The 26056-nt window shown below is 40.0% G+C and overlaps 1 protein-coding gene across 19 annotated transcripts in view; it reads right to left on the bottom strand.

The window, feature by feature from the left end:
• Positions 1-26056, bottom strand: part of TCF7L2 (transcription factor 7-like 2 (T-cell specific, HMG-box)) — a 264948-nt gene that overhangs the window by 131430 nt on the left and 107462 nt on the right. For all 19 annotated transcript variants that reach the window (XM_015423797.1, XM_015423798.1, XM_015423803.1 and 16 more), the window contains exon 4: positions 22727-22828. In XM_015423797.1, the coding sequence (XP_015279283.1) occupies positions 22727-22828 (102 nt within the window). The remainder of the gene's footprint in view (positions 1-22726; positions 22829-26056) is intronic.

Genomic DNA, 26056 nt, shown 5'->3' with positions numbered 1-26056 from the left:
AAGCTCCACTGAATAAAATGGACCACACTTCTAAATAGACCTGCATGGGTTTGCTCCTTTGGTTAAAATTTGCATATATGTGTATGCCTGATATGTAGATCAAAGTTGCGCATTACTTCAGAAATAACCCATGTTAGAGGAACCAGAACCAGAGCTAACCTATGTAGCAAAGTAATGTAACACATTGACAAGAACCAGAGAACAGAGCTAACCTATGTAAGCAAAGAAATGTAACTGACCTATTGCCTGGCTCCACACTGATGTTTGTACCCCTGACTAAAATTAGTATATTTAGGGAAGATATATGAATAAAGTATTTCTGTAGGAGAAATATGAGGAAACACCAGCAAATATTAGGGACAGAGGTTTTACCCATTACATCATCAACAAGAATTCTGAAATGTAAGAAACAGTGTTATGTCATTTGTGGGGAAAACCAGCAAGTGATGCCATGCTTCTCTAGGAATCACTGGGAATCACAGAGTTTCCAGCAATTCTTTGATAGACATGGCATTATCCCCAGTTTCCCCCCAGAACTGATGTAATGTTGTCATGCTAACAGCAGCCCCCCCCCCCCCATGCACTGACTGCACGGACCATGTGTTGCGCTGATGGCCCCCTAGACTCCTGCCAATTGCCAGCCACTGGCTGACAACCCTAAATGTACCATGCTACAAGCTTTCTTTTTGGAAGCATTTCCTTTCTGACAGGAGAGAGGAGGCAGTGCAGACTTTAGCTGGCTACAAAATGCAAGCAGCAGTTTAATATGAAAGGCAGTAGATCAGGGGGTATACACAGAATGAATAAAAACAGGCACTATAATAAAGAAAATGAGAAGAAACTGAAAAAGAATACACAACTATTCAGTAAATTAAGCCTCTCTTCTTCCACCTGGAATGCCACAGACATTTCTTGTTTGTTTTTGTAATGAATAAAATACAAGCAGGAAGAAAAAAAGAAAAGTCGTTAGGTTACTCTGTCCTTCAGAGGCTGTATATTTTTTGAAATACAATAGTTTAGTGGCAAAAACACCAGGAAGCAGAATTCCGCTTCTCAAATTTCATCCCATTTCAAAACTCTTTCGTCAACACTATTGCCTTCTAAATTAAAGGGTGAACCTCCTGCTGGCTTGAAACTATATTTCCAATGAACAAATACAAAAATTTCTCCTACCCTGACCAAAACATCACACTCCTTACCTTCTGTCTTTAAAAAAAAAAAGTATAGCCCACTTGAGTTAAAAGGGCTATCTGCAAAAAAGATAACAAACTTTAAACACATGGAACATTCAACTTGAATGCTAGACAAATAGTGGAGAACACTGTGACCTTTCCTTATCTCTCACTGACATGTTTAATAGTCTCCAAAACTGAAAACACTGTTTTCTGCCACCTTTTTTTTTTTGCAAACACCTCAAAAGCCCGTATGGATAGTAAATAGTTAATCTCCCAATATCCCCTGCTGCCTGCAAAAAATCAAGAAAACAATTGAGACATTGTCCGGTGAACAAGACTCCCGGGGACTGACATTTTTGTTTATGTCCCAGTTCTCAGCCTGTCAATTTTCACTACCAATGGTAAAGCCTGACTTGCACCAATGTAGTCTGCCCAGAGCTCAAAAAGGCTCCACATCATTTATTTTATTAAAGCTACGATGTCTGCTTATGATTCAAAGTCTCCCCCACCCGTTCTATCCTCTTTCCTTCTTGGATTATTGCCTACTAGGCTGGTGTTGCAGCTCCTTCTTCCAAAAGGCTGCCAAGAAAAGTAACAACATATTTTTTAATACCAGTGTTTGCAGACCTTTGCCAAGATGGAAAAAAAGTGTCCACGCTTTAATTTTTTTATAGCACACAAACATTTAAAAATAAGCCTTGTGCAATATTTTGGAACCAAAATCAAAGAAGCATGTGGGGAAAATATTTTTTTTAAATAAAGCCACCCACATATTTTACTCTACAATGGCAAGGGAAAGTTGCACTGAAACGCAGCAATAACAGAACCCACAAAGTGAAGCAAAATTTTTCACCTGTTACTGTTCAACAGTTGTTTCATTTTCTGTTGGCCTTTTCACATGGATTGGTAATTTAGGCCTGAAATTTCTTTCACTGTACCTCCCCCTACCCCCTGCCTTTGTCAAGACTGGGTATTTTTATTTTTTTCTAATACACTTCCAATGTTTTATCTACATGAAAAAGCACACACAGTGGTTACCAGCATTTCCTATTTGCAGAATGTGCTTTAACTATATCACACCCTACGCTGCTGTGATGGAATGCACAACATATGGCATTGTGAAAGGGCTTACTGTTGAATAATGGTAGAAATGCAGTCCTGCTGGTTTATATCAAACCCTGTCATTTTCTACACGGAGGTCTCTCATTCTCTCTCAGCAGTGAGGTACAATATATGCAGCAACATTTTGCAGGTTTTATGAAGGTTATGTTCAATGCAAGTTTTTATAGACTTAAGACATTCAGAATCAATTCTGTAGAAGAGGCTTAACTTTCACAACCATACGCTTGGTAGCATAATAAGATGGGATACTTGACACTCAAGTTTTAACAGAAACATTGCTGGATCCTATTTTTTGTTTCTATGGTATATTACATACTTCTCTCTCACACACACACACGCGTCTACTCTAACAAATCCACTGCTTACAGCAGAAAAATCTACTTACCACCTACTACTAAAGACAGGGATAAAATATACCTTGTCAATATCAGGATTTTTTCCATCACATGTCTATTTTAAATGAGAGGTGCTAAGTGTTACATAGGGCTATTTAAAATTAAAGGTGCTTAAGAAGAAGAAGAAGAAGAAGAGATTAGATTTATACCCCGCCCTTCACTACCCAAGGGAGTCTCAAAGCGGCATACAAATTCCTTTCCCTTCCCCTCTCCACAACAGACACCCTGTGAGGTAGGTGGGGCTGAGAGAGCTCTGGCAGAAACGGCTCAGAAACAGCTGTGCCAGAACTATGGCTTGCCCAAGGTCATCCAGCAGGTGCAAGTGGAGGAGTGGGAAATCAAACCCGGTTCTCCCAGATTAGAGTCTGCACACTTAACCACTACACCAAACTGGCTCTTATGTGTTACATTTTCCAGGTTTGTTCTTGCCAATGAAAAGATTTAGGTGGTTGTAAGACCTGGCTCAAATTAACACTTGACTGATCATGCCATGTCTATGCATTTGGAGGCACAAAGACAACGGGAGTAATTCTCCACATACATCTGTTTGCCACATAGTGAATGAAATACTCAAGAATGAACTACTCTTGTTGGATCAAGAAGAAGAAAAAACTTGAAAGTTTGAAATGCCTATTCACGCATTAATGCTCTAAATATGGAGGGGGAAAGTCTATTTAAATATATCAATCTGCTGTTACCATAAATGGAAGACTTGCTTAACAGGCTTTAATACCAGTGTACTAAAAATTGAAAGTTCAATGACCTAAAGTCTACAAACGTATCAAGATTTCTGACTTTACTGGGAACACCCAGGCACTAATGAGCAACTGCGCCCTAGCTGCTGCCACTAGCGGTTTTAAGACTGAACTCTAGCTATTGCCTTCTGGGTCGCCTGCTTACTTGCCCCCAGTAATGTACCATAGTCCACTGAACTATGGGAAAAGTACGAAAACTGCTCAGCTTGTTTCAGCTTCATAAGAGGCAGCAATTGGCAATTTAAGAATCACTAGGCCCTCCCTAGCGAGTGTCGCATGTGGACAACTAGTTCGAGTCCAGTAGCATTTTAAAGACCAACAAAAAAAATTGGGGAGGGGTATAAGCTTTTAAGAGTCAAAGGTCCCTTCATCAGATACAATATTGTAATGCGACGAAGGGAGTTTTGACGCTTGAAAGTTTATACTCCCAAAATCTTCCTGGTCTCCAAGGTGCTCCTGGACTTGAATCTAGCTGTTCTACTGCAAACCAACATGGCTATCTTGCATGTGGATTAATTCCTCATGGGCTTTTGACATAGTGCCATAACTAAGTGGTTCATATGTAAACTTTAAACTGAATGTTCTTAACGCTACCTGAAGGAGCTAGCCTAAACAGTGCTTTTAAAAGTGAGATGCATACAGAGAATGTCTGAACATAAAACACACTTCCAGACACCCTTAAGTGCACAGGCCAGAGAAATATCAATGGTAATATCAAGTATCGTTTGTCTGTTGCACATGGATTGAAAGGCTAAATCTTGTGTGTACATTTGAATCTCTAAAATACAAAGATAAGATCCCTATACCTTTATCTTGCAAAATTGTAATTCACCCTGTGCAGTTTACATTAATGTTACATCTACACACCCGTTACTTATAGTGTGTCCAGTCAATGTACAAGTTATGGCTCAACATTCTTTAATTACTTAATGTCAAGCTCTTCAGCATTTTTAGATCATATTCAGCATTAACTTTAGCTGTAACTTGTCTGCAGTATTCATGTGTCAAAAAAGCCAGAGAAGGAATCACAGTATGCGGATACATGCCAACAGACCAAAACCCACTGTGGTAGAATTAACAATGATACATTTAATAATTCTATGAGCATCAATTTGTGAAGCTATTAATCTTACAATATGGTAAATGAATTCAGGCATAGGCAAAGCAAAGTCCAACATAATCATATCCTTGATGAGCACACCGGTTTTTACACTAATTTCACCAATCTTCCTCATGAGTAAGAAGTCTTATAAAGTTGGAAGATTGTCAACCTCTTGATTCAGCTTAGTTTCTTTTTAAAAACAGTATAGCTTCTTATTTGTTTTCTTCTTAGTCAAATTCTGAAAAAAGCAGTTCCAACTTTATAAGCATTGGGAGCTGGATTCCCAATCCCAGGCCCCCACAACTCAGATACAGGACCTCCATCTTATTAATTACAATAAAGACAATAAAATACATAACATACATCCAATATAGCTAAAAGATGGTATAAAATCCTATGGAGGAGCAATATATAATTGTCTGATGAGAAGGGAAGGGGAGAGGAAAGAGAAGGAGGGGGAGGCCAAACATAGATGAAACCCATTAGGAAGGAGCCCGTCATTGCCCTCAACCATAAGGCTAGCGGAGCAACTCTGTTTTTCAGGCCCTGCAGAACTGTAATAGGTTCCACAGAGTCCTGATCTCTCCTGGAAGAGTGTTCAACCAGGCTGGCGCCAGGACCAAAAAGGCCCTGGCTCTGGTTGAGGACAGCCGAACACGCTTTGGACCAGGGACCACCAGCAGATTTTGATCACTAGAGAGTAACGCTCTTTGGGGGACATACCAAGAAAAGTGGTCCTGAAGGTATGCTGGTCCCAAACCATTTAGGGCTTTATAAGTCAACACCAAAACCTTGAACTTGATCCAGTCTTCAATCTGGAGCCAGTGCAACTGGTAAAGCACCAGCTGGATATGTTTTCGGACATGCTATTACTAATGAATTCAGATATTGCAGAATACAATACCAACGGCTTTTAAAAAATGAAAACAATCATGAAAATCCTGTGAAATATATGAATAATATTCACTAACCACTTCGCAGAAACAAGGGTACAGGGCCTCCCTTGAGTGTTTTTCTCCGCCACTAAATTAAGGATCCAGGATCTCCCAGTGTCCCCCAGTATTTTAAGAATCTTTGTTAATCTCCCCCTTTTGCAAAGAAGAAAACTCAACTAGCACTGAACTTGCAAATTAAGTCAGTTCATGGAAACATACCTGGTTTTGTAATTTATCTGCAGAATTTTAAGACCCCTTTCTATCACAGGGCCTCCTTTGATCCCAGCAGGAAACAACAGTGATAAGAAATCTCATGATCCGTGACTACATTTTTAAAGATACGTCTGGTTGCTTGCTAAAATGTTTGAGTTAGATCTTGTCATAGGACATATAAATTAGGCGTCTCAAGCATATGAATGAGTCCCTCTTTCTATGACACATTTAGAGTACACCATACAAATGGGAATTATTCATAATGCAACAACCAGTATCCCAGTCTAGAATTCCTTATACACTCCATTGAACCTCAGTGGACATCAAAATAACCTTCATTCCAATGAGTAATTCACATGCTTAAATTAAGGTAATATATTGTCTCCTTCCTTTCAGATGAATGAGAAGCTTTTGTGCAGGAACTTGAGTGCCCTGAAACACTGTTTTAATTCTCTGCTACCTACTTATTAGAGCGCCTTTGGTCAAAGAGGCCCAGTGGCATAAAATTTTGCCTTAAACCTACCTGCAGTTCTTGCTGTAAATCTCACCACTAAGTTATACTCTGTCAGAGCTGTTCTGACATGAATTTGAATTTTCAGCAACCATACTTTAAAAAGAAACAGTATGTTTAGAACATATGATAGATAAAACTAGACAAATTCTAGCATAGTGACTAAAGACTACTGAAAAGTTTGTGCAAAGTGTCTCATTCAAGCTGTTTCCATCAGCGACTTTGACTCTTAGGATATGAATGAAGATTACCAAAATGCCAGGGTTCTGGAATGCTCAAGGCCATACCTTCTAAGGCAATGCAATTATACTCAACAACACTGTAATATGATCGAAGACGTGAACTCTCAACAGATGGTAGGAAACACACATTCAACAGCTGTACTTGGTTTGTCTTTTCACTGGAATTTACATACCAGTGTCTATTCACTGCAAAATACCCTGAAACTTGTCAACCTGCAAGTGATAAATACAATTACTTTATATTTGTTTTTCTTTAAAAACCCAGCTGCCTTATTCTACTATGTAACAATTAACAAATGATCTAAAAGTTCTGGCTGCTGATTTTATCAGCTCATGTACTAAATCTACATGTTGTTGGATATTAAGCTACTGTAATCATTCACCTCCTAGTGTTTTTAATAGTCAAGCATGTCTTGAACCCTGCTTAAACTCCTTATTCAGTGGTGTACTGGTAATTTTTGAAGTGTGTGAGCTCTTTATGACAACACAGAACCACACACCACACTAAGACAATTCCACAGATAATGAACATTTGATTTCTTACCTTACACAGAATTCTTTGGAATGAGTGGTGAACCCTGGATTAGGGAATGTCCATGATAAAGTCCCAACCATATGTGAAACCAAATACCATTCAAATGAGTTGGTTTCAGGAAAAACCACGGTTTGCCTTTACATGAATAAGCACCAGGCAACATTAGGCTGTCCTTATCTTCCTGTGAATAACTTGCTTATGAATTATTTCAATTTTGCAACAAAACATATTTTGCCATTATATTCAAATCAGGAAACTTTTTTTTTTTACTGCAGATGTCAAAGTAAGACTAAGCCACTGCCTAGTGAAAGCAGAAATAATGAATTAGCTGTGTGAAAGATGGACGGAGAGGATGCAAACTTCAGGATCCCACAAGTTAGTTCACATAGCTCCAAGCAATGATTTGATTGTTACGCTTAAACCATGCCTCTGTCCCCTGGTCTTCCAAGGTTGCGTTTATCCAGAGACATTGAGTAATTCCTCAAGAAGAACCACTACTAGGAGACTGAAGGAAAATGGAGCTCAAGGCAACAGTGAAGACATGGAGTGTTGCATTTAGCTAGATGGGGGCATTGCAGTTAGTTAGAGAGGGTATTGCAATGAGCACCAGTGATTTGGTTTTCTGTAAAAAATTAGATTCAGAAAATGTTCCAGTGTTCTAAACAGAGCGTGATCTGATTTAGCGTATTTATTTAATAAACTGGTTAGATCCCAACAGCTTGTCGACTGGCAAAAAAGGCAGGAGGGGTCCCTTTACCTCAAAAAAGGCTATGTTTGGGATCAATTGACCTGTTTGTACAAGAGCCATAAGACAGGATACCGCTCAACTGATTAAAAAAAGCTCCCCATGTTAAATTTATGTCTCAACTGCAACAAATATTAGAATATCTGATTTGGGAAAAAATAAAGTATGGCTTAAAAGTTTTGTTTAAAAAATTCAAGGCTTCATGTGGAGATTATTTTTACTGCAATAAGACTAGCAAAAATATAAAGGAGATATGGCTTACACTTCCCTTACATTCCTTACATTTAAGGGGGAAAATGGATGGCAGTGGAAACTTTTGACACAATAATTTTAGCACACCCAGATATGTCATGGATATAGTTCTCTACTCTCTGTTTCGGCAGACGTTAATTCTTGTATTTTTATCCCTCCACCCTGATTTACAAATCAATAAAATATACATGTACTGTTTCACAAAAATTCCTGGGAAAAACAGCCAGCCAACATAATACAGTGGCTGAAGTGCTGGACTAGGATGTGGGAGACCCAGGTTTGAATCTCCACTCATGCCCTGGAAGCTTACTGGTTGAATTTGGGCCAGGCACACATTCTCAGCCTAAGCTACCTCAAAGTATACTACCTTCTCAGTTAGTGATGAAAGATATAGTAAAAAGGGGTGCCTTTGTGGAGGATTAGCATGCCTAATTGCAAACTCCCTGAATATAATGGAGGTGAGGACAGTGGCTTCTGTCTCCTTAGCCCCCCCCCCCCCCCGTTTTGGCCCTTCCAACAGTCTCCTTTTTATTGATAACAGCTCAAGAAGTAAGAACCTCCTGGTGGTCCCCAGCTCAAGAGAGATTCGGCTGTCCTCAACTAGGACCAGGGCCTTTTCGGCCTTGGCCTCCACCTGGTGGAACTCCCTGCTAAAGAACATCCATGCCCTGCAGGATTTGTTACCTTTACTCAGGGCATGTAAGGCAAAGATGTTCTGCCAGGCATTTGGTTGAGGGCAGTGATGGTACTGTATGTAGTCTGGCACTCTCATACCCTCCATTCTCTGCAGCCCCCCCTGAGGAGGCTTGTGAAATTTAAATTTTTTCCACCATCTTGGATCGACTAAATTATGCTGATGAATTATTATTGCTGTATGTTTTTATATTACCATTTTATGACCTGATGTATTATGTTATGGCCTATGGCTAAGACAATAAACTTATACTGTATGTTTTTATGTATTTATTTTTTGGTTGTTAACTTTTAATTACTTATTGTATGTCCTGTTCTGTTGTAAGCTGCCCTGAGCCTTGCTTGCAAGGAAGGGTGCCCCCAAAATCTAATTAATTAAATAAGTTACTAAATAAATAATACTGTCCTAAGGAAAGCAGAGTTAGTAAGAAATTGGGACAATTGAGATTATTTCATCTCAGAAACAAAAGAAGGATTAACAAAGCATTACTTAGTAATAACGGGACTTTAATGCTCGTGTTGGTACAGATGGATCTAATATGATCCTAGAGATGTTTGACTCTGACAAGAAAGTCTTCCCATATTAGTAACTTCCTTGTGAATAGGGCAGGAAGGGATCAAAGAAGGCATCAAGGGATCAAAGGATAAACCCAGCTGGTGCTTTCTCATAACTTGGTGATAGTCAATGGGAATAAACTGGTGCACCCTGAGGAGCACTTACTTGTTTTACTCATAGGGGTGCCAGCACAGTAGATTACTGACTGGTACCGGAAGAGGTGTTACCTAAGATCTGTGACTTTAAAGTGGGTGACTTCCTTGGGGATGACCATTTTCCTCTTATTTGAACTTTAACCATAGATAAATGGTTAAGCCACCATTTCCAACTCCACATGCAGAACAGATCAACCAGAGAATAAAAATAAAGAAATGGACCCCATTGATGTCACAAGAAATTAGTTCTATAATCCACTTGCAAGAATGTCACTTCTTGTGTAACAAATGCACTTCAGTGGTTGGTGTGCCATCTTATTATGATCTTTTGAACCAGATCATAGATTTATGTCAATCTGTGTACCACCTACCTTGCTTTAACCAACTAACAAAAGAAGAATGATTGGTTTATGAATGCCAGACCCTCCTGAGAAAAGTGAGAGCTTATAAGGAGAATGAAAATATATCTTAAGTCTGATTAAGGTATATTTTGATCTCTTCAATGTAAACTCCTTATGGTTAAGGAGAGCTGGAAACAACTGGTAATCAATAAGAAAAGGGCAACTTTGATGAGAAAATTGAGAGCTATCTGCTACTCACGATGGAAACAATAGACAGTTCTGGCATATTGTGAACAACAATGTCAAGAATATTTCTTTTATTCCTTTTTGCATCTCTCTGGATATATGGTTTACTTTTCTCAGCTGTTTATATCACAGGGACATAGCTAGATACATAAAAGAGGAAAATTCTATTGAGATTAGGGAACTGGAACACTGGCCAATAGTGTCAGTCGAGATAATTGAATACCAAATAAAGAACAGGAAATTGGGAAAGGCACCAGGAATGGATGGAGTACCGATAGATGTATTACAATCAAACCTAAAGTGGTGGGCAGATGTTTTCACCCCTCTTTTCTCCATGATAAATAACTACGGGTGTATTCCTTTGGTGGTGGTACCTTTAGTGGTACCTATTTTCAAGAATAAATGGAAGAGGCAGAACCCACAGAACTATTGCCCAATTACTCTCCTCTCAGTTATTAGGAAACTATACGAAGCTCATTTAAGCATAAGACTGAAAGAATGGATGGAGGAATCAGAAATTCTGAATGAGGAACAAGGTGGGTTCCACCAAGGATACTCTGCAGTTGATCACTGCCTGGTTTTAGCCCATTTGATTGAGAAGTATACTTCTTCAGTAAATAATTATCTATATGTAGCCTTCATAGAGTTATGCTCAGCATTCGATAGTATCCCTATAACTAGACCATGACAGAAGCTCAAGAAAACCACAATCAGTATTACCTGCTATGGCTATTGATTACATTATATCAAGGCACAGAAGTGAAAATAAGATGTAGCATCTGAGACTATTGATTCCTTCTTATTAAAATTCCTGAGAAAAATAACCAGGGCTGCGGTCACACACACTAAATAATCTACTTTCAATCAACTTTCATTGCACTTTCCACCTGGATTTTACTGTATGTGATTGAAAGTGGATTATTTAGTGTGTGTGACCGCAGCCATGGTTATCAAAGTGTGTGTCCAGTATAGCTATTTGCAGAGAATTTGCAATTCCTTCATTTGAATCAGTAGCTTGGCTGGACACATTTAGACTCAGGATTAAGATTCTTTTCAACTATAGATATAAACTCCTTTTTAGACTAGGAGAAGACTCCTACCAGAGTAAATGGAAGAGGCTGGTCAGTCAGAGACTGAAACACCTAGGCTTTACTTCAGCTTTACTATTCTCAATGGAAAGCGAGAAAACTGCATTCCAAAGGGTCAAAAAGCCACTGTTGATGCTAGCTTTCAGAAGCACAAATCAAGGAGCAAGACAGGTATGTTCCCTTGCCTACAATGGACTTGAACCCACAGCTACCTTACCAGAATATTTAAAGTCCATGATGGTTCCTTGATATTGTGATATTTTGGAGGGGCTGCTAGACTCCCATGTTGTATTAACCCCAAAAATGAATGGTCCCCTTTTGGGCATTCCCTTTTCAGAATGCTGAAGTTTCTGCAATACAGGGTAGTTATCTAGTTATCGAATGTCCCAAGTTCAGTGAGGAGATGGGTTACCCCAATACTTGAGAAGAATGAGCTCACAAATATTAATCAGAGCCTTTCTTTTCTTTTACAAGGTAAAGACCCATATATCACCAGGTCACTGGCATCCTGCCTTTTAGCAACCCAGCATAAAATTTAAAAACTTTTGTTAGTGGAGTGAGCTTCCCCCGTCCCCCCATGTGATCAAGCGTAAGGCTATGGCCAAAAGTGCCGTATCATAAAAGGAAAATAACTACCTCACAGGGTTGTTGTGAGGATAAAACTAAGAAGAGAAGGATGTAAGCTGCTTTGGGTCCCCAATGTGGAGAAAGGTGGGATATAAATAAAGTAAATTTTTAAAAGGTAAATTAGTAACCTGGGACATCAGCTAGCACTATCTCCTGCTCTCTCCCTCTCCCTCTCTCAAAAGGCCCCAGAACTCTCCATAAAATACCACTACATTTCATTTTTATAGGACATATGATGTGCCCATCAAAGGAACAAAGTAAAGCACAATAAAAAGTAAGTAAATGTATTTTGCCTTGCATTGTACTTCCTTTAAAGGGCTTTGAAGTCTATTTACTTGTTTGTTTGCTTGTATTCAGAGAAAACAGCCTGGTAGTAAAATATTTGGGCCAACTCTTCACTTTCATACTGCATACACCAAACGTTTTGAAGAAGCACTGGGCATACTTTCAACTCAGTTTCTTTGTTATAGTTCATGTGTCAGTTCACCTGACCAGTCCAATTCTGCACAAGAACAAGAGGTATGTGGATTATACAGTGTTGCATAATTACTGCCATTGTTGGGGTACTGCTGCAAATGCATATTGTGGACACGTGCATACCTGAAAACAATCACACAGGGAAAATAACAGTACGAAGTAGACATTTACCTGAGAATGTTTGCTATTAAACAGTTGTTGATGCTGCTTGTTAGAAAACAAATATTTTCCTTTCTAGAAATGGTTTGCTCTTTGGGATACTGTTCTGGGGAACTACAATTCTCTTCCTTCAATCTATCTGCACAACTTTTAGCTTCATGTACACTCTTCAAATGTTCAATTTATCACCAAGGAAAAGATGTTCTGTTGTCAGATACACAATACAGAGTGAAATGTAGTTACATTGTGAAGTACCACAACAAAAAAGCAATTTATTCTCCTCAGAAGACAGCCATGCCACACAAATGGCACCAACAGAAAGATGGTTCTTCCCTTTCTGCTCATACAGACACTTACTGAAAAATAAGAATGTTTTAGATTCACATGTACTTTATTTTACATTCTCCCTGCCCTTGACCACTGTACATGCCCTCAGTTTGCATATTCAAGGGACACTACTGTGTATTTAATTAGCTTGTACTTTAATAATATGTGTGGTTTATAATACACAAGGATTAGTTTTAGTAGAACAGTTGCTTTGTGAATAATGTAAAACAATAATTGTTATCACATCCAATATCCATACATAGGAATATAATACCACCCCAAATGTCTGTATGACAGAATTTGCCCTTTTGCAATAAATGCGAATATTCAACCCTTTGGTCTTATATTATTCATCACTCTTCGTTGTGAGGAATGAAACATGCACAAACCCTTCTCTTTGTAGTGCCAAGGGATTCTAGCTGATTTCAACATATATCCTGCGTACCAATATGGTAGCTTTGAAGAACTTTGGAGGAAGAAAGAATTGACACATATACACATACAACATGAAACTGAAGAATAGCTGGGCAGCAGCTTCCAAACAAGAAACCTTTGAGGAAGGAGCCCAAAAGAGGACAGAAAAACCAATTTTTTCATCTCTGTGCTTTTAAAAAAATAGCAGCATCTCAAAATCTCAGCAGCATCTCCTGTAAACAGGTATGAGCAACAAATAGCTTTCTATGCAAAATGAGTGCTAGAACAAATATGTACAAAATACACAGTCAACAGGATTTTAAAAGGTGCAAATGAGCTTGTGCATCTTTATTCAGAGAGAAATTTGGAGGCATTACTAGTGATTACAGCAAGGTTTCACCCAACTCAAAAGCCTCACCCCATTGCAAGTCACATCTAAACCCTTACGAATTCAGGGTTGCTCACAACAGTTTTCTCCCACTGAGCCAGTCCCCCATTAGCCAGCATTTCCTGCCAATTTCTGATTCCTTTTTAAAAACAAAAAGCCCTGAAGTTGAAGAAGAAGAAGAAGAAGGGGAGGAGGAGGAGGAGATTGGATTTATATGCTGCCCTTCACTACCCAAGGGAGTCTCAGAGCAGCTTACAAACTCCTTCCCCTCCCCACAACAGACACCATGTGAGGTAGGTGGGACTGAGAGAGCTCTGACAGAAACAGCTCTTTTTTCAAGAACAGCTTTTATCAGAGCTACGGCTTGCCCAAGGTCATCCAGCCAGGTGCAAGTGGAGGAGTGGGGAATCAAACCCGGTTCTCCCAGATTAGAGTCCACGCACTTAACCACTACACCAAACTGGTAGAGTCACCCATGGCAGGACAGGACAGGCCAATTGGAGAGAGGAGAGAGCTGCTAGGCCTTTTTATAACTGAAAGTGGAACTGGTGAGCATACTCAGGAGCATCATTTCTACTCAGGGCATAGGTATGGTGTCTGTAATTTACTTGGCTTTCCAAAGCAGAGGAAATTCCAGGAGAGATCATGTGGCCTAACCTTCTATTTCCCCCCTCACACACACACTTTAGCTGTCTTGCAAGCACTCAGAAAGACTAAGCTTTGTTTAAAATCATCTTAAATGTTTCCAATTATCATAGAAAAACCCTCTCAAACAATGAAAGAAATTTGGGCAAAGCTAGGGAAGTTCACCCATCACTTTTCCCACACTGGCCCAGACTAAAAGACCCAGAAAGAAAGATAAAGGAGAGCAACTGGGCCTGTATGATCTGCCTTGAGTCTTGGAGAAAGGCAAGCTATAAATTAAATAAGTAAGGTTTCTTCTATAAGGGCTCTTTAACCTGCTTTGGCTTCTGAAGGAAAAGGGATTTTTTAAAAGTTTCACACATTCCCACAGTAATGAAAGTTTCCAAAACCTGTTTTGATCCAATGATTTTTGTCCTTGCTGCTGCTGCATTTTGTTGTTGTTGCTGCTGCATTTTATTTTTTAATCTACCTGCTTTCAGAAGCCAAAGTGGGTTAAAGGGCCCATATGAAATAAGTGACCCTAGATTTCCCTGGTGGTATCCTATCCAGGCCTCGTTTTGTCCCAGCCTGGAAAGCTCGGCAGTGAGAAGGCCAGGGGACATGTAGCAAGCCCCCCCTGCTCCTAGCAGCTCTCCACAAACCCCCCCACACACACACACACACTTTTCCAGGCTCGCACTAAGCGCAGAACTCTGTTAAGGCCTCTGCAGTCCCCGCAACTCTGCAGCTCCGGGAAGCCCTGGAAGCAGCCATGCGTCAGACACCCTTGCTCGTCGGTGCCAACTGCTGCCGCTCCTCCTCCTCTTCCATGCAGACGGTGCTGCCACCAGCGGTCCCACATCCTCCCTGGCTTGGAGTGCTACCGGACATCACATCGGCAAAAGGAAAGGAGGGGGAGTTCAGAGGTTTGGAACTCGAAAGTGGGGGCGAGGCAGTAAAGAGTGAGCTCCTCAGAGGCATGCCTTCCTATAGAAACTTAGGTCCCTGGAGCACCTGTGGAACGTGGTGGAACGTCCAGGCTCTCTGGCGCTCCGTGGACCTAAGTTTCTGTGGGGGCACGCCTCTGAGGAGCTCGCTCTACACTGCCTTGCCCCTGCTTTCAAGTTCCAGACCTCTGAATTCCCCCCCTTTCCTTTTGGCGACGTGGTGTCCGGTGGCGCTCCAAGCTAGGGAGGATGCGGGACCGCCGGCCGCAGCACTGTCTGCATGGAAGAGGAGGAGGGAGGGGCAGCAGCTGTTGGCGCCAATGAGCAGGGGTGTCTGATGCCAGGCCGCTTCCAGGGCTTCCCAGAGCTGCGCTACTTCAGGGACCTGCTGTGCAGAGCGCAGTGCCTCAAGCGTTGCAAGTACGGGCTGCCGGCTTTCCGCCAGTCCCAGCCCAGTCAGAAGGTGCTTGAGAAATTCCAGCACCGTGAGCCCTACAAGTTCCTGCAGTACGCCTCCTTCAGGGAGTAAAACCCCCTTCCCCCCCCCCCCCGGCCCAGTTTATGTCAACCCTGCAAGCACTGCCCCCACCTGGCTTCGCTTCTCACTCTGCTCCTTCCCCCTGTGCTCGTGAACCAGCGTTGGTAATCTCAACCAGGTTGTCAGTGGAGTAAAGCAGGAACTCATTGGCACTTCACACAGGACAGCAATGTTTATTCCAGCCTACATTTTTGTCTGCCCAGGCCACTGATGAATGAGCTCTGGCTCAGGAGAGATGAGGTTAGAATAAATGCTGTTAGTCTTTGAGGTGCAACTGGGACTCCTGTTTTATGAAAACAATGTGGTCCATCTTATGCTCCATGTTAGGACAAAGAGTCAGAGCCTTTAACAGTTCTAGATTAGGCCTCAGCTGGTGACACCAGGCTTCCCTGCATGTCCAAACACGACCTTGGTCATAGTATCATTGCCCTCCCTAGTGTAATCTTCTCTGCTATCCTTTTCTAGAGTGCCTTCCAATGTTCCCTCTAAGCTGTGGAGTCTTGTGAGTGAAAAAATTTCTTTGTAAGCTACTGGCATTAAAATTGTGAGCAAGAGATTTGGTTTTTGCACAAATTAGTTTGCTCTGGAGATATCTTTCCTGAGCTAAGACAAAAATGTGTAAGCTGGAGGCTAAAAAACTGTGAGCTAGCTCACACCAACTCAGTTTAGAGGGAACACTGGTGCCTTTAGCTTTTCTTGATCCTTGGACTAAGCACTGTCTCTCAGCCTAACCTACCTCACAGGGACATTGTGAGGATACAATGGAGAAAGGGTGGAATGCAAATGTGATCAATAATCCCCTATTTATAAACCTCAGTCAGTTATTGCTCCCATGTACCCCTTTTTAGCCAGTTGGGCATGTGTGTTTCTGTAGTGCTGTGTACCTGCCTTTCTTCTATAAAGTAGGACCAATGTTTTCAGTGCAGTAGCTCTCCTCATGTGCTTTGCATCAGGTGCTACCTGCTCATTCATACTGGAATCCAAGATTTTTTGTTTGTTTGTTTCAGCACTGCATCCTGTACTATTTCCCGTGCTGTGTGGCTTGCTGCCATGCTCCCAGCTTACCTTTTTTGAATCCAAAAGCCCTGACTGTCCATTGTCTACTTCAGAACACACCACGTGTTGCTTATTAATTCCCTGGTGACAACACCCCTGGTATGTCAAATATCAGCCAAACAGATATGCCCTTCAGTGCCTGATTACGGCAGAGCAAGATGTGTTCTCCTGTGAATTGCCCATCTCAGTTGTCCAGTATTTCCTGTGTGCCTCTGGAGAGACTGCAAAATATTTATCCTCCTATCGGGGACTTCCAAATGGCTTGGGGGGGGGAGTGGCTCTGTCTACCACCCAACCCCTAGGTTGAAGACCACAACTCTAGATTATTGGGTTTTGTTTGGGCAAAAATTAGCAGATGTGATTTCGTTGTTGTTCTGGATCCAGACTTGTCAACATTATTTATTTAAAACCTGCTTTTCCTCTCTGAAAGTGACCTTGTTGTGGCTGACAAAAATAACACTAAATGGCAGTGATATAAAACCCACAGTCAGCTATAACAGAGAGGAAGGCAGCCAGTCAAACAGAAAAGGAACACTAAAAGCACCTCAGCCATCAATGCCAAGGAGAATAAAAATATATTGACTTGGTATCCTGGTATGGGTGGTTTGTTTGTTTTTCCCCACGTGTGCCATCAGGTAGGCTCGCCAGCTCTGAGTTGGGAAATACCTGGAGATTTTTGGGGTGGAGCCTGAGTGGTGGGTGTTGCCTTCTGACACACTTCCAGTGATGTCAGAGGGTGTGGCATATGCAAATAAGTTATGCTAATGGATCATGCTAATGAGCTCCTGCACCTCTTTTTCTACGAAATGACCCCTGCTCCTGTCCAAGTACTAACCAGCACCAGCCTTGCTTAGCTTCTGGGGTCTGATGAGATCAGGCTAGCCTAGGCCGATATTCAATTTTCAATCCAGTTTCAGGTGCTACACACATCGTATTCTTTTACAAAAAGATTCTCAACCCATTAGAGGCAGTTTTGATGTGATCATTCTCAGAGTCTCCCTTCCCATGTGCAGGAAAGAATTGGAATGGGGGGGGGAGTCCATACTCAGACAGTAGTACAAGAGGGGGATGTATATTTTGCTGCACCCCTCAAAGGTTGGTAAAGTACAACATAAAATCAAGGCATGAGTATGGTTTTTGTAATTTTCTTGCCTTTCCAAGGCAGAGGAAATTCCAATAGAGATCATGTGGACAAATCTTGTACCCTCTCAAAAAAAACCCACACAGACTTCAGGTAAAGTACAACATAAAATCAGTATACGCAACTATAAAGATACTATAAAGATTTGGCAGATATGGAATATATCCATGTGTGCATTTGAGTGCATGGCTCTCAAATGCAAAATGCAAAGACAACTGTAGCATTCAAACATAGAATCTTATTCCTTAGGAAAATATGACAGAAATTGTAAGCAAACTTTTAATCACATTAATTTAAATTTGACAGGACCTCAGACAGGGAGGTCAATTCTCCCGCTTTGGAGGGAGATCCCCTACCTCTCACTAGTGCTGCCCACCACTGGCCAGCTCGGCAGTGAGGAAAAAATGGCTAGGAAATTGGGGGGGGGGGATCAGCATTACCCCACAATATGGTGTCACTTTCAGCACAACCCAGATATGACACGTGGGACAACATTCACCCAAAACTCTGTTTAAACCGTAGAGTTTTGGGGAAATGCTAGAGCATCCTCAGCAACACAATGGTTGTCACTTCCAGATTAAAAAACTGATAAGTGAGGTTATTAATCCCTTTGTTACCAGTTACTTTTGCTCTTTTGCATTTTAAAAGCACTATTTTCTCTTCTTGAGCCAAAAACATAATACAGTTTTAGGTTACTACAGCACTGCTTTTATTTCTAAGGATGCAGCCTAGTTTATGACTGTGCTTATTACATAACAGAATGTCAGGGCAAGTAGTACACTACAAACTCACCGCAAGGTAAAATTTACATTGACTTCAAAAGCCTTGCCTACAGGAAAAGGAATCAGAGGAATTTCTGAAGAGTTCTACCGTTTTGTAATATGTGTATGATACCAAAACAGTAATATTTTTGGCAACACGTCATTTTGCTGGGTACAAAGAAACTTAAATGTAAGTCTTTGTATAGCAAAAATATTAGAAGTATATCCTGGGAATGGTCTGAACTCCCTAAATATGTGATCTTGGCCAAATAACTTGACTCAGAATATTTACTCATAAGACAAGCTACAGTTTATTAAATAAAGGAACAGATAAAATATTACAAATATTAAAATACGTACTGTACTCACACAAAAGTGGCCCATGTATAAGAGTAGATGACCTAAAATTTTAAATGTGGTGTATTTTACATAAATTACATACACTATCTGTCAGACATAATAACCCCCATTTATTATACAACTCCCATGTGATAAATGTGATGACATTTCCCAAATAATTATCTCAGTATGTTATCCCAAAATTTGCAATAAGTTATTGAAAATTTCTGATCTCTTTACTTTTAAATATATAGTCTAGAAATAAAATTACTCCCACTTTATGATGAAATAATGAAAAATAAAGTAGAACCAATCCTACAACTCCCACACACTAAAAGTAAGGAGTTTTCTGCAACTGGAATAATGTTCCTCTTTCTAGAGAAAAGCTTCTCAGTGAAATTTGACCTGATGGTGGAAAGTGTTGTCAAGTCACAGTTGACTTATGGTGACCCCAAGGGTTTTCAAGGCAAAAGATGCTGAGATTTGCTATTGCCTGCCTCTGTGTAGTGACCCTGGACTTCCTTGGAGGTCCCCCTTCCAAGTCATAACCAGGGCTGACCCTGCTAAGGTTCCAAAATCCAAAGAGATTGGGCTATCCTGGGCTATCCAGGACAGGGCGAAATTCAGCCTACTGCTTGTAGAAATCTCTTTTTATTTATGTATGTTCAGAAATAGCAAGTGTATAACATTGATGATATGTTGATTTTTAACAATTCATTATGATCATGCCTACAAGTCCTGAACTTTCCTTTCTAGGAAATGGGTCCCAGTAGATTTACTGAGACTTACTTCTTGGTAAATATGTTTAAGATCAGACTGTATGTAGCATTTTTTATACATGCAATTAACTGTTTGCTATTCCTCGTTGCAGTATGCTCTCATAATTGGACTTGAGTGGTAAAGGCACAAAGATATGACACTCCTGTGTGAATCAGCATGGTATTACGTGTATCTGAGCCTGACATAACCCAGTCCACTGTGAATACGCACAGAGAGAGAAAGCTGTGCCATGAGATGAGAAAATCAGAGCTACAAGCTTCCTGTGAAAGCTGCAACCAACATTTTTTCATAGCCTAACATATCCCAATAAAAAAAAATCCAAGTAACCGGATTAAAAAAATATTTCAAGAAACTGGGTGCTTTCTAAACATTAAGCAAAATTTAATAGAAGAGAAATTAAGCTGAATAACAATCCTTCAATATTGGCCTCAGAAGCCATGAAAAATTTAGTAGGGAAGCACATGTTTCACAGGCCCATCTGTCAGATTTCAGTCCAATTCTAAATTCATTGAAAGAGGTAAGAAATTCCTTGTCAATACTGACATTTTTCATAGGGCCACTTTACAACTGTGTTCAAGACAGGGAATAATGCAGGTACAGATATTCCGGGAAAAGTGGTGCTTCAGTGTCCCATATTCAATTTGTTCCAGGTAAGCATTTTTTTTAAAAAAATCTTTCCACCTATTGCAAATGCTCATTATAGTCTAACTGAATAACCCCATACAGACTATAGCCCATGGTCCCCCCCATTTAATCTAAAGCAACAACAAAAACCTCTAATATATCTTGCTCTACCTTCCACCGTAAACATTTTAAATTTATGCTTTACATTTCTGTCATTATCAATACACTCAGACTTATCAAAAGTAATAGTAGCTTTTATGTGGCATTAAACACTCTGAAAAGGATAAAACAGTTTCAAAAGCTTAGTAGTTTGCACAGCTTTTAGATTTATTTATATTCATTTGACCTTTGTTTCATTCAAATGGTTTCCACTGTCTTTTCATTAACAACATTATAAGGGTCTTTAGCAATCTAAATATCATATCACAAACACAACCTAGGACCTTGTTTTGGAGGTGGGCTTTCATTTCAGGAAAAACAACCTTTCCTATCATATAAGTGAATTCCATTGATATTGAACAAAGATAAACAATCCTTTAAAAGCCCCATAAGTAAGGGAAAAAATGACAGTATCAGGCTTTCACGGAAAAGTATTGTTTTCTGATTCCTGTGGTGCAGTGAGGAGGTCATCCATACAACTAGCAATAACGCCCTTAGATTTCTATAAAAAATATTAGCAAAATGCCCACAAAACAGAGGGAAACTGCACAGAAATGTGAGCTTTCCTTCCCCTGTTCTCAACTTACTATATATTTCCGATGTGGAAATGGTTACCTGCTTTCTCTCTCAGCCCTCCTGTATTTGTTTCCTGCATTCTCTACCTGCTTATCTCAAACTTGCCTTCCCATCTTCCCATCCAGACGAAGTAGTACAGGAGGGCTCAATGTTCCATTTGTTAAGGAAGCTGACAACAAGGTGAGATATCATTATGTTAAGGACCTGGCCAGCAGAGATTTCTGCTGTTTTGTACCAAACTCTTCTATTTTTCCCTATGGATTGGTACATGGTGCCAATGATGCCAATTCTGAAATGATCATCAGACTAATGAGACACAATCCAGGTCTCCAAGAGTTCAGAGACAGCATGTGAGGATGTGATGGAAACAAGAAGCCTTTCCAGGAACAGTGGGAGAATATTAGTTTGTAATGCCACATTAATTCTAAAAGTCAAATACATGAAAATTTGTTGATGCCAATAAACTAAAAGAAAATGAATTACTGCACAGGTTAATAAGGTCATCCGCTCAGCTAAATTACAAGCAAAATAAAGTTACGCATCTTTAAATCACATTGGCTTCAGCTAAACAGAGTTAAGCACTCTCTATCTAAAATCAATGGTACTAAAAATGGCTTGACTTGAAATGGTTCATAGCCAAGCCCCTTAGACTAAATGAGTTCATTAAAAAAAAAAAACCAGTGATAATATATACAACTATGGGGTGCAGCAATTAATTTTATAACAGCATGATTCTTGAACTTTTTGGAGGAATTGTTATTATGTATAGGTGGATTTTATGCTGTAATCTTTGTAGCTACCTGAAGCACACTCGGGTCAAGCAAGACGATTTATAGTACAAATATGTTTTAATATTAGTCCAGAAATGTTTGCCTATCCCACCACTAATTCTATGCAGTAAAATGTTCCCTAATGACTATGAGACTAAATTCTTTATAGTCCAAACAACTTGTTTACCAATTTTTTTTTTTAAAAAACATCATTGTAAGTCTAGGGCACATTGCAACAATTCTAACTAGCTCTGGTAAATTTACTTTTTACACTTCACATATGCCACATACAAACGGTTAAGCGGAGTCTTAGGCCAATTAAAACTAGCAACTTTATGGTGGCATATGTTTCTGTAGACTAGAGCCCAATTTCTCAAATACATGAAATAGTAAACATATATCTTAATGTATGTTGTAGCTGCCAACCTTCTGGATGGACCTTGAGTATGCCTGGAATTTCAGCTGCTATCTAGACTATGGAGACTAGTTCCCCTGGAGAAAATGGCTGCTTTGGAAGGTGGATTCTATGGCATTATACTTCGTTGAGGTCCCTCCTCACCAAACCCTGTCCTCCCCTGGCTCTACCCCAAAACCTACAGGAATTTCCCAGTCTGGACATGGCAACCCTAGTATATGTATTTGTTACAGATTATATAAAGTCTGCCAACTGAAGATACACTTCCCGTAGTTGGCAAAGCAGCTTTTAGTCCACAAAAGCTTATGTCACAGTAAATTTGTTAGTGCCACAAGATGCCATTGCATTTCTACTTCAACAGAATAATGTAGCTACTCCCACAGAACTAAAAAAATTAACACAATGGGTATCTGTAGGAGGAACTTATTCTTGTACCTTTATGTTTATCTGGAGAAGGAAAAAAAGCGATAAGCAAACCTGTTTAATGCCATTTCCCTCTCCCACACTCCCCCAAACAAAAGAATTTCTTCTCAGTTTACTTACAACAATATGTGCTGGAGATGGAGACCTAGCATCCTTGAGGGCTTGCCTACTCTGTAGGCTCCCTGCCTGAACATCAAGCAGTGGCCATTTCATCTGGAGGTACTGGATGGAGGAAACAAAAATGGGAAAAAAGAAAAATGAGTTCAGAAAACAAAGACAATAAAAAAATCTAAAAATAATAAACAAATATTAGGCAACATGGGGAAAGAGGTGAAACTGAAATGTATGCAACAAAGTGAAAGGGGGGAACCCCAATAAACAAAAGAAACCAAGTAGTACTTATTTTGTGCTAGTGCTTTATAGAAACAGTGTACCAAACATTTCCATAATATTTAGTACAATGGCAAATATTCCATAATATTTAGTACAATGGTCACAACTTTCTACACACTGATAAGGCCTGGAAAAAGACAGAAGTATAAAGTTTTGTTCTTGTTTGTTTTTTTAAGTGCGGATCATCATTCACATCACTGCAAGAATGTAAATACACTTGTTTCTCACTTATACTAAATAATATTACAAAAGAAAACCACTAATCCTGGATAAAACCTGGTTATTTGCCCTACAGACAATAAGGTATAAAAGAAAAACACTTATAACATCTTTTTATAACTGACACAACATCCAGCATGGGTTGTTAGATTTGCCATCACTCCTTACTTAAGAAGCAGTGGTGAGATGTTATTTTAAAATTCAGTTTATAATCCCAACTCAGGGCCATTCCATATATTATACTGCCAGGAGAGTTGCCATACAGTAAAGAGGTAAAGGTTCCCTTGCTCGAAAGCCAGTCGAGTCCGACTCTAGGGTTGGCGTGCTCATCTCCGTTTCAAAGCCGAAGAGCCAGCGCTGTCCGAAGACGTTTCCATGGTCATGTGGCCGGCATGACTAAACACCAAGGCGCACGGAATGCTGTTACCTTCCCACCGAAGTGGTACCTATTTATCTACTTGCAATTTCTTGCTTTCGAACTGCTAGGTTGGCAGGAGCTGGAGCCAGAGACGGGAGCTCACTCCGTCATGCGGCACCCGGGTCTTGAACTGCTGAACTACTGACCTTCCACAGCCTGCAGTTCAGCGTCTTAACCACTTGAGCCACCGCAGCTCCTTGCCATAGAGTATATTCAACCAATTATGAACCCTTCAAAAAGGTTGCTTCACACATTATGTGTTTAGGAGCACATCTAAGATGTTTTACACTTCAAAATATAAAAGCATTAAAATATAAGTATTCGCTTTCTTTACTATATAAAGTTGCTCTATACCAAGGTAGACCATTGCCCATCTAGCTAGCTCCCTATTGCCTACTCTGCCTGGTAGCAGCTCCCCAGGGACTCTTGATCAATCTTTGCCTCCAAGATCTTTTAGTTCAAGACACCTGGGGCTTTCTGCATGTACAGCATATGCTCAAGAGCCAGGATTAACTATAACTGCTTACCAAGCAGTTCCTTGATGGCAAATCCACCTTTATGGCCACAAAATGTATAGAATAGCCTTGTACTTGTCAAATACATGTACTTGGAAACACTTTGTGGTCACATTTATGCTTCTTATAGGAATAAATATACTTTTAAAAATGTAAAGAATCACATGGCTACCCTAACCTATGAAGCACAAGGCATGGGAGTAGCAATTCCAAAGAGCTGCTAGCCTGCAGCCTAATCCACACTCCATTGCTCTGAACTCCCTGAAAGAAAGGCAGCCTGCAAATGTGGAGACATTGACAAAATAAATTACAACAGAAGGCACACATACACCATTGCAACATCTATATCAAGAGCCTCTTCATCAACATCACTACCACCCTCAACATTGGTTAACAATGTGTGCTGCTCTGAAGAGAAAAGCACAGCTATTGTTATGCAGAAAAATGTGTCTCTAGTAAAAGAAGAAAGATTTATGCGATCTGAAGAGAAATGTGTCTCTATGCACTTACACATGAGGCTTATTTAAATCAGTGAAGTCAGTTTAGGTTCACAACCTCTCCCCCCCCCCCAAAGACTGCCTTGCAGATCAAACATGATTGTTTTACTGGCTAAAAAAGATCCACTGTTTCTGTAAGTATAAAGATATAATTTTTAGTCTTGTAAAACCAAGTTGAGTTCTGTTAATATAGCAAAGACATTTCCTCCATGTCCATCAGCACAAGCAATAAAATAGTTGGTTGAGAACATGCAGCCATGTGACTCCCAAGCAACCTCCAAACCTTAAATGACTTTGCATAAATCCCAGGACTGGCCATGAAATTGAGACTCAGTAAACAATCTGGTTCATGATGCACAAACAGGAATGGGGTACAGCTCACTCTCTCTAACAATAGCTGCCGAGGCTTATTCTTGTCACTGAGGTCAGTAGATAGGATTCAGAATTTACACAGGAAGCAGGTCCTGCTGGGAAAGTATGTGCTGAATTTACCTAGTCACTTTTCAGAACAAGTCCCAGTGGATTTTTGCCAGTGACCTTTACTGGGTGAACATTAAAACAAAATCCACATCACTCAATCCTAGTAGTACAGGAGGAAGCTAGGTTGTAATATTCTCTTAGACCTGCTAAATTTGTAACAGAGTGTTGTTTCTAAAGGGGAATAGCCAAGCATTTAAATTTGCAGTCTGACGTTGTAGATCTCCAGAAAGACACCAATCATGTCCTGCTTCTCACCATGTATGTCAGTTTTTATTGGGAGGACAGTTGCTAAAATTCTGTTCCTTAGCATCAGAAGCCATGCAGAATACTTTGTTACTAAATATACTATGCAACAACATGTCATTCAGATTCACTAAATATTATAATTTAAACATAAAAATACTTCACACCACCACAAAATAAAATATATATTTATTGGATAACTAAGTATACATTAGTGCAAAAAAGCCCGCAGAGAAATTATGTTCTTGAAATTATCTAATTAGATGGAAACACAGAAAGCAAAAGTTATCCTTGCAGTCATCCTTGCATTCTGTTCTGCCCATTCACAGTGTGATGTTAAAATACACACTGATATGTGGTTAGCTGGATAGAAGTAATGGAGCGAACAAAATTAAAAACTGAATTACTGCACAGATCCATTCTATTCCAATATCCTAACAGAATCCCCCACCCCAAATGTAATGTCAAAATGTGTCTCTCTTTCCTCTCATTCTCAATTTTCCTACAGCAGACAAGGCCAAGTACAATTGAGAATGATAAATACCCCTATCAAAAATTAATGATATCTATTTTGATATTTTTTACAAACTGTATGTGTAGCAACATATGTGTTAGGTATGGAGAAGAGGAATAAACAGGCATCAAGAACCTGCTTCAGGTCTAGTCAATGGGGCTTATTCCCAGG

This window comes from Gekko japonicus, unplaced genomic scaffold, assembly GCF_001447785.1.
Source record: "Gekko japonicus isolate JY-2015 unplaced genomic scaffold, Gekko_japonicus_V1.1 scaffold180, whole genome shotgun sequence".
Lineage (NCBI taxonomy): Eukaryota > Metazoa > Chordata > Lepidosauria > Squamata > Gekkonidae > Gekko > Gekko japonicus.
This window is presented reverse-complemented; position numbering and strand designations above follow the sequence as displayed.